Source organism: Xiphophorus hellerii, chromosome 8 (genome assembly GCF_003331165.1).
Source record: "Xiphophorus hellerii strain 12219 chromosome 8, Xiphophorus_hellerii-4.1, whole genome shotgun sequence".
Taxonomy (NCBI): domain Eukaryota; kingdom Metazoa; phylum Chordata; class Actinopteri; order Cyprinodontiformes; family Poeciliidae; genus Xiphophorus; species Xiphophorus hellerii.
The window spans coordinates 14,224,844-14,237,456 of NC_045679.1; the positions used below are offsets into that span (position 1 = coordinate 14,224,844).

Sequence of the window (12,613 nt, forward strand, 5' to 3'; positions counted from 1 at the left end):
CATATATATATATATATATATATGAGAGTGAATTTATCACTCTCATATATATATATATATATATATATATATATATATATGAGAGTGATAAATTCAAAATGACTAGATATAAACAAATAAATAAATAGCAAGCAGTCACATGCAATATATTAATCAATAAATAACCTATAAATGAGCGCAGAAAATGGTTTAATAAGTTAACACAGACTTGGGCATTGTAAAGCCTGGTGGCAACAGGCAAAAATTACTTTCAGTGGCGCTCTGTGGCAAAATGAGTCTCTGGCTGAAGGTGCTCCTGTATCCAGCCAGCACGTCATGGAATGGGTGAGACTCGTATATTATTAGATATTCCATATATCGTATATAATATTGCAGCTAATATAAGCCAGATCCATCTGTAAAGAGATTTTATTGCACTGTTGTGCTTCTTGAGTAAATAGCACCCTGAAGTAATTCTTTTCATAACTAGATAGATAGATAGATAGATAGATAGATAGATAGATAGATAGATAGATAGATAGATAGATAGATAGATAGATAGATAGATAGATAGATAGATAGATAGATAGATAGATAGATAGATAGATAGATAGATAGATAGATAGATAGATAGATAGATAGAAATTAATAATGAAACAGATTATTCCTATCTAGTGAAGCAGAGTTTTGTCAGCCAAAACGCCGGGTAACGCGCTCCTTGCTCCTTTGATATCGCGAGATTTGCTGTGAATTCTCGTACAGCGGCAGTTCTGTGGCGTGTGCTTGCTAAAACGGCTAAACGTTGCCAAATCATTTGTAAAGTTTCTACAAATAATTTCATTGACGTTAATTGCGAACTGGATACATAGTCATAATGAGTATACTCGCCAAGATAGCGGAGATAGAAAATGAGGTAAGATAAACATTACCAGATGGGAGTGTTTGAGTTAGTCACGTTTTAGCTAACAGTTAGCTGTTAGCAGTAGCTGAAATATTCTAATACCAGTAGTTTTTAGCCGCCCGGCTTTTTCACGGTTATCGTTTTTACGTATAGATTTTTATAATTGTATTTTACTTACAGATAATCTATGAATTGAACACTGCAGTACTGCCAATATTGTTATTGTAACAACTCCCTGTTCAACTAGCACCCAAAATAAATGACATAATTTTAAAGAAAAAACAACATTAAAGGCGACAGGTCTGATGTTGGAGAAAACAGACTCTCTGCGGGTAGTATTAATTATACATATGAACTATCTTTAGAGATAATGACTGCATTGGTCCAGCATTACGAAACAAAAAATGAATGACGATAAAATGTGTCAAATAAGTACATAATATAACTCCTGACCAAATAATGTTTTAATGTAAACCTTTTGACTGTTTTTCAGTATTTATGTTTTTATTTATGATTTGATTCATTTGAGGTTACTGTATATGCTATTAATATCTAATACATGTGTTTTTAGCAGAACAATTTTGTTTAAGCTTAAGCTGCAGGTTTTATACTCACAAAATATTAATGTTATATGTATTTCTTGTTTGAGCTGTGATACAAATGTCTTGTCTTTAATCCTCAAGAAGTTTGGTATTCTACAAAAAAAATTCTAATTTGATCACTGTTGTTTTAGGTCTGAAAAAAAGTTGCAAGTGTTGTAATGTTATTTTCTATCTGCTGAACCTGCTGTGGTCAACTAAATATACAGTATACGCTATGCATATTTGCTAGAAAACCTTTACCCTGTTCTAACATAGACATACATTTCCTACTGTATTAGTTTTATGTTAAAAAATTGTAAATGAGTTTTCTACTGCTTAAAATTTGTTGTTTTTTCTTCATTTTAGAAATAAAATACAGAAATGTACACAGAACTTTATATTTTCAGATGAAATCATTATGAAGTAGTGAATCAGATGTTCTGATAAATTACTCAGTGTTACTTTTTTGGTACATAATAAATGTCCTTTTGATGATGATTGCTGTTCAAATACCAACTAGTGTCACTTCTTCCTGTAGATGGCCAGGACGCAGAAGAACAAGGCCACAGCTCACCACTTGGGTCTGCTCAAAGCACGTCTAGCAAAGCTGAGGAGGGAGCTGATCACACCAAAAGGAGGCAGTGGGGGTGCAACAGGGGAAGGTAATATCTCAATACTGTGGATTTAGTCCAAGTATTGCTCTAATCTTGGTTTATTTCCTTCTGAGTAGAGGGACTCTCCTATAAAACATAAAAATATAGTTAATATTTTGATGTTTCTCTAACTTTCAGGCTTTGACGTTGCAAAAACCGGTGATGCCAGAGTGGGTTTTGTTGGTTTCCCATCCGTAGGAAAGTCCACGCTGCTCAGTAACCTTGCGGGTGTGTACTCAGAAGTTGCAGCGTATGAGTTCACCACCCTTACAACAGTGCCTGGAGTCATTCGGTATAAAGGTGCCAAAATTCAGGTACTAAAATATACTCTTTCTTTACCATCTGGGAAAATATGCTGAAGCCTGGTTGAGTGAAAAGATATATCCCTTTTAAATGATTTCTTCTTAGCTTTTGGATCTACCTGGAATCATTGAGGGAGCCAAGGATGGCAAGGGCAGAGGCAGGCAGGTTATTGCAGGTACTGTTGGGACTATTGATATTTGTTGAAAATCTTAAAAAAACATCCGAATATTATTTTTGCAAATAGAGTTTCCCTAGGTTTGTGTTAATGCATGCAAATTGTTAGAAATATTAGCAGGGTTCTTGTACAGGCTGGAAAAGTATGAAAATTTAACTGAAGATTTTCCAGGTCTGGATAAATATGACAAAAGAAAGTATAGTGTGAAAAAAATATATATTTCAAAACTTGATTCTCTCTGTTCTTTATGGAAATCTGTCATATAGAATGTGTTTTTATACCGAAAGATGATCCTTTGTTAGCTTGGTTTATTGATTCATGTTATACCTCCGTAACTGTGCTGCATTTAAGAATAGTCATTAGGACGAACTCTAGCAAACACTGAACTGTGACATCTGTTTAACATTAGTAAAGAAATATAAGAAACAACTGTTGTTTTTATATTTTTAATTGTATCCACCGAAGACATAAACTGTATTCCCTACAGCACAAATTGTTTTTTTCCTCTCTCCCTCTCTCAGTGGCTCGAACTTGCAATCTAATCCTGATAGTACTTGATGTGTTAAAGCCTCTTCTTCATAAGAAGCTAATAGAACATGAGCTGGAGGGCTTTGGCATCCGACTTAACAAGCAACCGCCCAACATTGGTTTCAAGAAGAAGGACAAAGGAGGCATCAACTTTACTGCTACAGTACGTCTCTCACTGCACTGCAGGACTTCTTATATAGAACTGGTTGGTTGCATTATGACATGTTCCTGTTTTTAAAAAACAATTCCAACAAGAATCTACTTCAACTTGATATGTATTTCTGGCTCACTAACAAATATAGTAACAGCAAGATGAAGTCAAGTTTCCAGAATAGACAAAATTCTACACTGTAAATGTTGATGCTGAATGACAACATATTATACATGAGGGGAGTATTGTCATAAATGCTTAAAGATTGTCTGCATAAAACAGTTACTAAAATATGTAGTAAAACATTTAGCAGAGCAAAAAAAAAAAAAGTTAAATAAACTTGATAAAAGAAAGTAATTTACCATATGAAATGAGTCACCAGAATAATAACAAGGAGTCAAAATGCCATGCAATAATATACTTAACAGGAATCATTTTAAAAAGTCAGTACAAAACAATTTATAAAATTAGATCAGGTAATAAATACCGGAATAAGTAGAAGTTTGGGGAAATTATTTTACCCAGTTTTTTGGGGTTTATTTGCTTCTCCTGCTGACAAAAAGTATTCATCAGTGCAAATTTAAAATGTTTTTATTCTGCGTCTTTTCTTTTTCATCTGTGTCGTCAGTGTGCACAAAATGAGCTAGATTTCGAAACCGTTAAGAGCATCCTGGCCGAGTATAAGATCCACAACGCCGACATCACCTTGCGCAGCGACGTCACGGCTGATGACCTCATCGATGTGGTGGAGGGAAATCGGTAAGCTGCTGAAGCGGGCTCTCCGTCGTTTGTCTCTCTGGGTGTGGCTTGTTGCTCTCTGAAATCAAATGTCCACCGATATGTCTACAGCAGTGCAGCTGCACCTAAACCTCTGTGTTAGAGCTTTGCTCTCTTTAAAAGCTGGTTTCCGAGAAAGGATTATGTGACAAATGTTGAATTAAACACATCTGTACTAGGCACAGAAATTACAGCAGTCAGTCTGTGTTTCAGTTATCTCATCTGCATATCTGATTTTTGGGGGGGCAGGAGGGCTAAATGTGAGAGTTTCTAGGAGAAGAGGCTGCAATAATTATAACACAATTATCACAGTGTTCCCAAACAGCTAATTTAAAGAACATGTCTTAAAATAAGGAAAACTAAACCTTTTTAATTTACTGCTCAATATTCTAACTTCAAAAGCTGTGGTGGGCCTGAAACGTATGGTCACTAGTATATGTAAAACTTAATGAACTAAAGCAATGCTGCAAATGAGAGCGGAATCAAGTATCTGCACAGCAATGTAAGAGAACAATAAGTTGGTATTTTTAAAAGAGGAGCTGCACACTGCGCTTTTCCATTTTAGTTTGGCTTCATTAAATTAGCAGTGACACATGGCGATGTGTTGCATCTTGCGGTTTGCTAAAAATAAATGTCACGTTAAACTCTGCTTCAAGTCGTGACTTAAGTGGAAGGCAGAATGCAGTTAGTAAAGACAGACTTTTTTTTTTCTCCTTTCACATTTGGTCAAATTTAATGTCAGAGGCAAGTACTTACTGACTCCAATCATTTCTCATCAGGGTCTACATCCCGTGCATATACGTGCTCAACAAAATCGACCAGATCTCCATCGAAGAGCTGGACATCATCTACAAGGTGCCCCACTGCGTCCCAATCTCTGCCCACCACCGCTGGAACTTTGATGACCTGCTGGAGAAGATGTGGGACTACCTGAAGCTTGTTCGCATGTAAGGGGGGATTGATTTGTTCTGTTTGTATTTCTCTGGGGATTCTGATTGAAGTGGGCAAATTGAAATATTTGCATATTGACAAGTTAAAATCTGATTGGGATAATGTGCTCACTTACAGCTACACCAAACCCAAAGGCCAACTTCCTGATTACACGTCTCCTGTTGTACTCCCTGACGGACGAACTTCGGTCGAGGATTTCTGCTTAAAGATTCACAAAAATCTCATCAAAGAATTCAAGTAGTAAGTACTTCACAGGTTACTCCAGGTTTAATGCTTAATTTAGTGTGTTTCATAGATTTTATGGGATTTTTATGAAGATCGCAAATTTCAGAAGCAATGGATATGTCATAAGCTAAAAAGAAGTTATTGCAGTAAATGACTGAACACATCATCAGAGGCATTACCTTCTATTTATTGCATATTATAGACTAGAAAGAGTGTGCTCTAATGAAATCCTAATGAGAAAATTTAAATAAAAGCAAACACCCAAGGATATGTATACTAATTGTACTATAAAAGAAAATATTTATGAATGGCAAATTTAATTTAAAAATATGTTTAGGTTTAGATTAACAGATATAGTTGCAATTAAACACTAAATTGAAACAGTAAATAATCTTAGTGTATATATAATTCAAAACATAAGCTTGAAGTGAAGTAAACAAACAGATCTTAAAATCTAGAACTGTTAATAAAAAAAACATCTGTGAACATTGATGTGACAATTGCCTCTTTCTATTTAAGAGGAATTTTATCCTTCACAGTTTAGAGCGGTCATATTAGTGCTGCCTGAGTCAGCCTGAGATCTGGCATCTGTACAATAGCACAGTTAGATTAATGATGGTCCTGCAGATGCATTTTACATGCAGAGCAGTTTCAAGATTTGCACGTTATCCAAGGCAATAGCCGCGCTCTTCATCGAACTCTGCATGCTGCACTGCATTTGTACACGTTCTGTTCACTCTGCTCTATCATCAAGACTGCAGGTGTCTGTAAAGTAAATAAAATTAAATTGTACAACTCCTGCAGGACCCATCACCCACTTGGGAATATTTTGCTGCACTTATTCACTCTTTGCTAAAACTCACGTTAATGTTCAGATTTGTAATATTTTTAAGATAAAACTCAGATATGAGTAGTTGGATTATCCCTGGGTCTGAGAAAAGGGTTTTTTTCAGACCCTGCATTCCTAATTTAAATTGTAAAAAAATCTTAATAACTGGTATTTTTCTGGACATTACAGGATGTGTGAGTTTAGTTTTGTACCTTACAGTATATTTTACCCGCATCTTCTAATGGGTGAGGCAGAGCCATCAATCACTCCCTGTGTTAGTGCTTTAGAGCATTAAACGTCCTCAAGGGAGATGATTGGTCAAACTGTGACACATGCAGTTAGAGGGATTTTCTGTCTTTACCTAAATGCTTTTTTGCCATGTTAGCCACTCTGTAGTAAATTGATAATTTTAGCCAAGAATAAATGGTTTTCTTTTTTTTTTTCTTCTTCTAATTCCAGCGCGCTGGTGTGGGGCTCCTCTGTGAAACACAACCCCCAGAAAGTCGGGAAGGACCATGTTATGGAAGATGAAGATGTTATCCAGTTGGTGAAAAAGTGAACTGGGTTTCGAATCACCGCATGGCTCAGCAAATATCACCAGATGTCAACTAAAACACCTCTGTCATGTGGTCAAGTGGTTTGCTGTGTTGTTGTAATAGTGACATCAATGCGACACATTTGGAAGTACCCGCAGTACCTAACACCATAAATAGTTCATATTGAATGTTGGTTAAGGCTTGCATTAACAACTTGAAGCTGTACAATAAAAATATAAATGTACAATTGAATTTGTCTTATTTCTTGTTCCACTGTTCATTTTGCACGAGCTGCATGTAATTTGAGACTAAAACGTTTCTGCAGTGTGACGTTGAAGAACTCGTTTCACTGCGAACATTTCAGTCTGGCTGAAGAGGAGGTAAAATAAAAAAAACGTTGTTTGAAAGCAAAAGTGATTTATGTGACATTGATGATGAAGCCAGTTATTCAGACTGCTGGGCCCATTCCTCCCCCCACCCACTCCTGTGGGGTACGGCCACTCAGGTTAATGAGTTCATTCGCTCAAATGTGTTCTGGGGGTCATCAGATGCAAGTTGTTTGCAAGTAACAAAACTCCAGAGAGCAAAAATAAAGCTTTTATTATCAGCCATGGGCTATGGTAGAGACTGCTGTTAGTATGCTGCATGCACCAGTGGAGGGTGGAGGAGCCATGTTGTTTCTGCAGATACAAGTCGGTGAATAAAGCCGATTGCTTTAGTGCGTGCAAAGGCAAGCAAATATCAGTTATCTTTCTTGTTTTCTATTTCAACAAATTCAACTTTGCTGTGTATATAGAAATCCAAATTATGATGAATTTATATATTCTAGCACTGAATTTAGTGTTTTTACCATTGCATTTTATTTTTCTCTTATTTGTTTCAACTGCTTTAAGTAATGCAGATTTCTGTAACTACGTGGTCCTGAATAAATAAATGAAGACAAATACAGTAAAAGAATGGAGCTTTTTAAAGATGAAATCTTAAAATCAGAGCAAAGCTAATCCCTCTTTTATTATAAAGCAACGTATCTTGTGATTTATCAGGGGATGTACAAACTTGGCGAAACTTCTCGTGGAGAATAATGTATCAAACAAAAGCTATTTGAAGTACATTTGCAGCCCTGATTTATCTCTACTCACTAGAAGTGTGAAATATTTAGTTTTCTGGAAAGAAGAAACTGGAAGACAACTTGGCAATACTGGAATGTTTTTGGCACTCTCTACTGAAAACCATTTGATTTTCCAAAATCTATATACTTAAATTGTTGCAGTGCAATGTTGAGAATCAAGGTCTTTACACAATGTTTCAAAGTCAAGGTAATTTTAACAAGACCAGAAGGTTCATAAAGGGAATTTTTTTTGTTATAGACTGAATATAACTAACCAGATGCTTTTTAGTAAAAGCTGCAGTGGTTGAGCGTGAAGTCTACTGTCCAGCAACAGCAGGATCAGCCCTCCCCAGACACCGCTTCTACCCCACTCCCCTTTATACCCTGTAAATTATAGCAGCACTTTAGCTAATGAAAGAGTTGAGGACTGGGCACTAATAAAAGCCATTAAGTGAATAAAGCACTTCCCCCTCTAACAAAATTAAAGAATCCACCCATTTAGAGAGGGCAGACTATGTATTAATATTTATGAAATGCGGAACCGGCCGCCCCCACCTACCCCAAACTCCACCAACCCCGTATCCAATCCCAGATTGACCAAGTCTTCATTGCCATAGCACCTATCCCAAGAGAATGTCGCCAACTCCTCCTAGCTTGAAGGAGGGGCACAGGAGATGGGGACTTGAAGGCTGCTGAGGACGAAGTCAGAACAGTCTTTCACAAGTAGAGCAAGCTAGAAGACCCCAAGACTCTACTCAGATCATCCAGACGTCTTCATCACCAAACAGCAACCTGAGGCCAAGGGACACAAAGGTGGGTTTCTTGGCTTGAAGCTGTCCGGAAAATCCAAAATAGATGAAGAGTATTTTATTTAGAGGTAGGTTGCTTTGACCTTCAGTCAGAAGAGCATTTAACACCTGGTTTGTCTTTTCTAACATTTCTATTCAAAATCAAGATTTATAGATGATTTGGTAGCAGTTTTTGAAAGATCTCTGTTAGGATGACCCTTCTGAAAGCTTGGAAAAAGTAAGGTAAGATATCATATTCATGTGTCATAATCATCAGTACATTAAAATCATCTCATCAACTTTACTTCATCTTACGGAAATATGCTCATCCTGATAAACTTCCACCGCCATCGCCCACCATCTTCGCACAAATCCCTCCAACCCCTGCACCATTTGGTCCCTAAGAATAGCGAGTTTTTCCTTGCTGCATTGATATTCATTACGATATCATTTCATCACACAAAGTGGTTCAGTTGCCTGAGCTCTAAGTTGATTATCTCACCACGCTTTCTCGTTTGAGTAAGACGTCTCTGGGGAGCTGAAAGAGACACTGGAGAAGGTAACAAGATTGAGAAACCTTTTGGGGAAACGACTCCCTTAGCTTGATGGTATCTTGACTCTTGACATTGCACTCACTGGCCGATAACAAGGTTAGTACTGAGATGAAAGACGGGTCGTGTCTTTGCGTTGAGGAGATGGTCAATGTCTGCAGATGGACTGCAGAGATACAGCTATAATTCTTGAGGTCAGTGGGCCACCGCGGCTCTTTTAGAGTTAATTACAAGCTAAATTCGAGAGTCTGGGTTCACAATGAGTCTAAGTTAGATCGCCCGAACTCAGTTTCCATTGATCAGTGGGAAAATTTCACTTGCAAGAAAAATGCAAGTCAGTGAATCTTAGACTTGTTGCACACATCACAATGAAAATTATTTGGCATTTCTAATGCATATGTTAAAAATAAGTTACAGAATTTTCTCGTTTCTTTTTGTTCAGGCGTGTCTCAAACAAAGGCGAGAAGGGCGAGAGGGTGGGGTTTGACGCAGTTTGTGCGCAGGAAGGGTGGTACCCTTTTTTTCCGCAGTGAGCATGACCTATGACTAATCTTTTTCTTTTAATATTCTGCAGATGTTTTTAATTGCGGGATCTAAGTATAACCAAAGGTTCTAGCCAATCAAACGACAAGATAGGACTCTAAAGAACTTTTTGACTTTTACCTAGCAGAAGCTGCTGAACTGAACTGGATTATTCTATTGTAGAAACCAAAGGAAAAAATCATAACATAGAGTTTTTTAGGATTTAAGCTTAAGCTAAGAGAAGATGTATTTTTTAAGAAATAAAAAATATGTTCTTTTGTAAAAGCCCTTCTACCACGTGAATTCAATAATCTGCGCTGTTCTTTGGCGGAAATGCAGGGGAAGACTTTGGCGATATGTGTTGGCTTTTCTTGCCTTTGCCCAAGACTCCATTGTGCTTGATCTAACCATGCAGTGCATCCTGCGTCCATGGTTGTGCCAAGCACCTTGGAGGCTTGTGAGCGCAATCTACAGTCATTTCCCAAGCGAAGGTATCCAAATATTTTACATGTTCGCAGTTTTGCATTTCCTCTATCTGAAACTCTATAATAGGGATGAAGACTTGATAATGACTGCAAACCACTGAATAATTTTTTTTTCTGAGTTTGGTTTAAATCAACATGTCTTGTTTTACTTCATGATGCACATTAAAATTCAGAACTATGACTAATAAATTGTAACTAAATGCTCTGTGTGTGTTAATTTTTTTAGCTGAATAAACTGGATGGAGGTGGGGACGGGGGGCAGTGGTTCAGAGGTCATGCAGTTAAAATTATTCATACAGATAAAGCTGTCATTATCTACAAGCTGGGTGGTCAAAATATGCCCCATTCATAGAAACGATCAATTACAGTAATTGCTCGGTGGCTTTTAACTCGTCCAATAATTTCAGTCTCTAGAGGTCATACATTAAAACGATCTTCCGCCTGTCAGGACTGCAGATGCATCACAGACGCGTAAATCAAACCACTGCTGCACAAAGACTGAAACACAAGTGTTCAGGACGAGTTTATATACCTGGATTAATGATGGAATTACTTTACCCTGTTCTATCCAGAGCTCAGCTACTTATTTAAATTCAACCGCTGTTTGATCAGAACTGATACACCACATCAATAAATTTCATTTGTGAAAACCAGACTCCTTATTTCCTTGTGTTTCCTATTGTAATCGATTCATATTTTGCCTATTCTTTTTTCATTTTGTCTTAAATAAGAACCACAAATATATTTTTTCTAGTTTAAAACTCACCATGAATGACAACCCTTGCACTATAAATGGTGAACTTCTTAATGGAGAAATACTTTGTAATAAATATGTAACATGAACGTGTTTCACAGGTTTATCATCAATATTTACATGAATAAACATAACTTGCGTCATCAAAGCTTCATGTACTTTTTAAAATTATAACTCCTCAGCTATATTTTCTGTCTTGTTATTCTTCTTTTCTTATTCTGAAGGTCATATTGAGAACATTTCAACAATTACTGATGAGCATTAGTAACCCACGACACTGACGTTAAGTCAAAAAGGGGGGTTATAACTACCAGCTACTTTAGCCATTGGGAAATTAAATCATTACTGCATTGATTTTGTTCATTGTCTGACTTGTCAAAATGTCTTCATCAAAATAAAGACAAGAAAATCAATAAAACTGCAGCAGTTTTAGAGATCCAGAAAACAGGACAAGAACAGACAATACAAGATCTCCTTATTTTCATGTATAAGCCACCAGTGCAAAAGTCAGAATTGATATTTACTTTGCATTTATAAAGTACAGAACAAAAGCTATGAGAAAATTATAAAGTATTCTCGTAAATGTTAATGCACACTTCTTTCTGCTTTGGTAATATGTACAAAAAAGTAAGAAATAAATATAGGATAGAGATGGAAGACTTATGTATCTATGGGTGAAACAAAACTGCTGCGAACAATGAATTTCTGTCAGACTTCGTAATCTGAAATTATACAGCAAAGCAATGTATGAAAAAACAAATTTCTATTCAAAAAGAAAGAAAGAAACAAGCCAAAATAAACCAATCATGTATTATGGTTATAGAGGTTGCATTACCTATAAAAATACTCTCCTTTATTATGTTATTGTGTAAAATTTATTCCACATCAAAAACATGTATTTAATATATCTAAATATATCATATTTTTGTAACACAGTTCTATTTAATGCACAGTACATTATCCAAGCCCAAATAAGCCCTCGGCTACTGAAGAAACCCCAGAAAATGTGTCTGTAGTGTTTAAATTAAAAATTATAGTTCAGAATGATGTACAATATGCATTAGTTTTACATTTATGAGATTTTTTTAAATAACTGAGACCACTTTAACTGAAATTGTATTTTAAAAAGTGTTAATCAAAATATATATCCAAAAAGAAAATACTTATGTAAATTAAAATGCTCAGTATTTATTTTTTTCTATATTGAAATAGTAAAGGTGATGAAAATGTAATAAAAAAAACAAGAAAAGTCACATTTATTGCATTTTTTTTTTTTTTGGCTTAATGGTCAAACATGAATACTACATTAAATACTCATGATACTAATTTTAATACTACATTAAAATTAGTATCATGTACAAAAGGTTTTGTAGCATGACTGACAGTATTTTTCAGCAGCTGATCGATTCAGCAGTGCTTTCAGTAAAACCACGAGGAGCCTCTGAAGCTTCACTCCGACCTTTCACCCAGACTGGAGTACGAGGTTTATACCTTATCCCATTAGACTGAACTACATTGGTTTAACAGAGACAATGCTGATTGTCCTTTTCTCTGGCAGGATGATATATCAAAGCTGTTCTCAAGCTGAAGACGGTGAGACAGACAAAGACGTTTAGATGATCTGGTTAGACTCCAAATTCAGGTTATTTCATTTTATTTATCAAACTAAAAATTGACAATAAATGAAAATAGTTAACATGAACTGCTCCTCATTTACTTAGTGAGGTCATATTAAACTTTTTGCAATAAAGGGCCAATAAGAACAGCGAAAAAGATTGCACAGCTTGAGGGAAAGCCTTAAAAATCTATTCACACG

The 12,613-nt window shown here is 36.1% G+C and overlaps 1 protein-coding gene across 1 annotated transcript; it reads left to right on the forward strand.

Moving 5' to 3' along the window:
* Window positions 1-719: 719 nt before the first annotated feature.
* drg1 (developmentally regulated GTP binding protein 1) lies at window positions 720-6,841 on the forward strand. Its single transcript, XM_032570896.1, has 9 exons — window positions 720-892; window positions 2,000-2,123; window positions 2,253-2,428; window positions 2,523-2,592; window positions 3,114-3,283; window positions 3,900-4,030; window positions 4,828-4,995; window positions 5,117-5,239; window positions 6,513-6,841. Exons 1-9 carry the CDS (start codon window positions 854-856, stop codon window positions 6,610-6,612), a joined length of 1,101 nt encoding a protein of 366 aa, XP_032426787.1. The 5' UTR covers window positions 720-853; the 3' UTR covers window positions 6,613-6,841.
* The last annotated feature ends 5,772 nt before the right edge of the window (window positions 6,842-12,613 follow it).

What these genes read in the sequence shown, in the direction of transcription:
- drg1 (XM_032570896.1), top strand. Translation starts at nt 854, where the DNA reads ATGAGTATACTCGCCAAGATAGCGGAGATAGAAAATGAG. An exon ending in GCATCAACTTTACTGCTACA is followed by an intron (nt 3,284 to 3,899) that starts GTACGTCTCTCA and finishes CTGTGTCGTCAG; the next exon opens with TGTGCACAAAATGAGCTAGA. An exon ending in CTCATCAAAGAATTCAAGTA is followed by an intron (nt 5,240 to 6,512) that starts GTAAGTACTTCA and finishes TTCTAATTCCAG; the next exon opens with CGCGCTGGTGTGGGGCTCCT.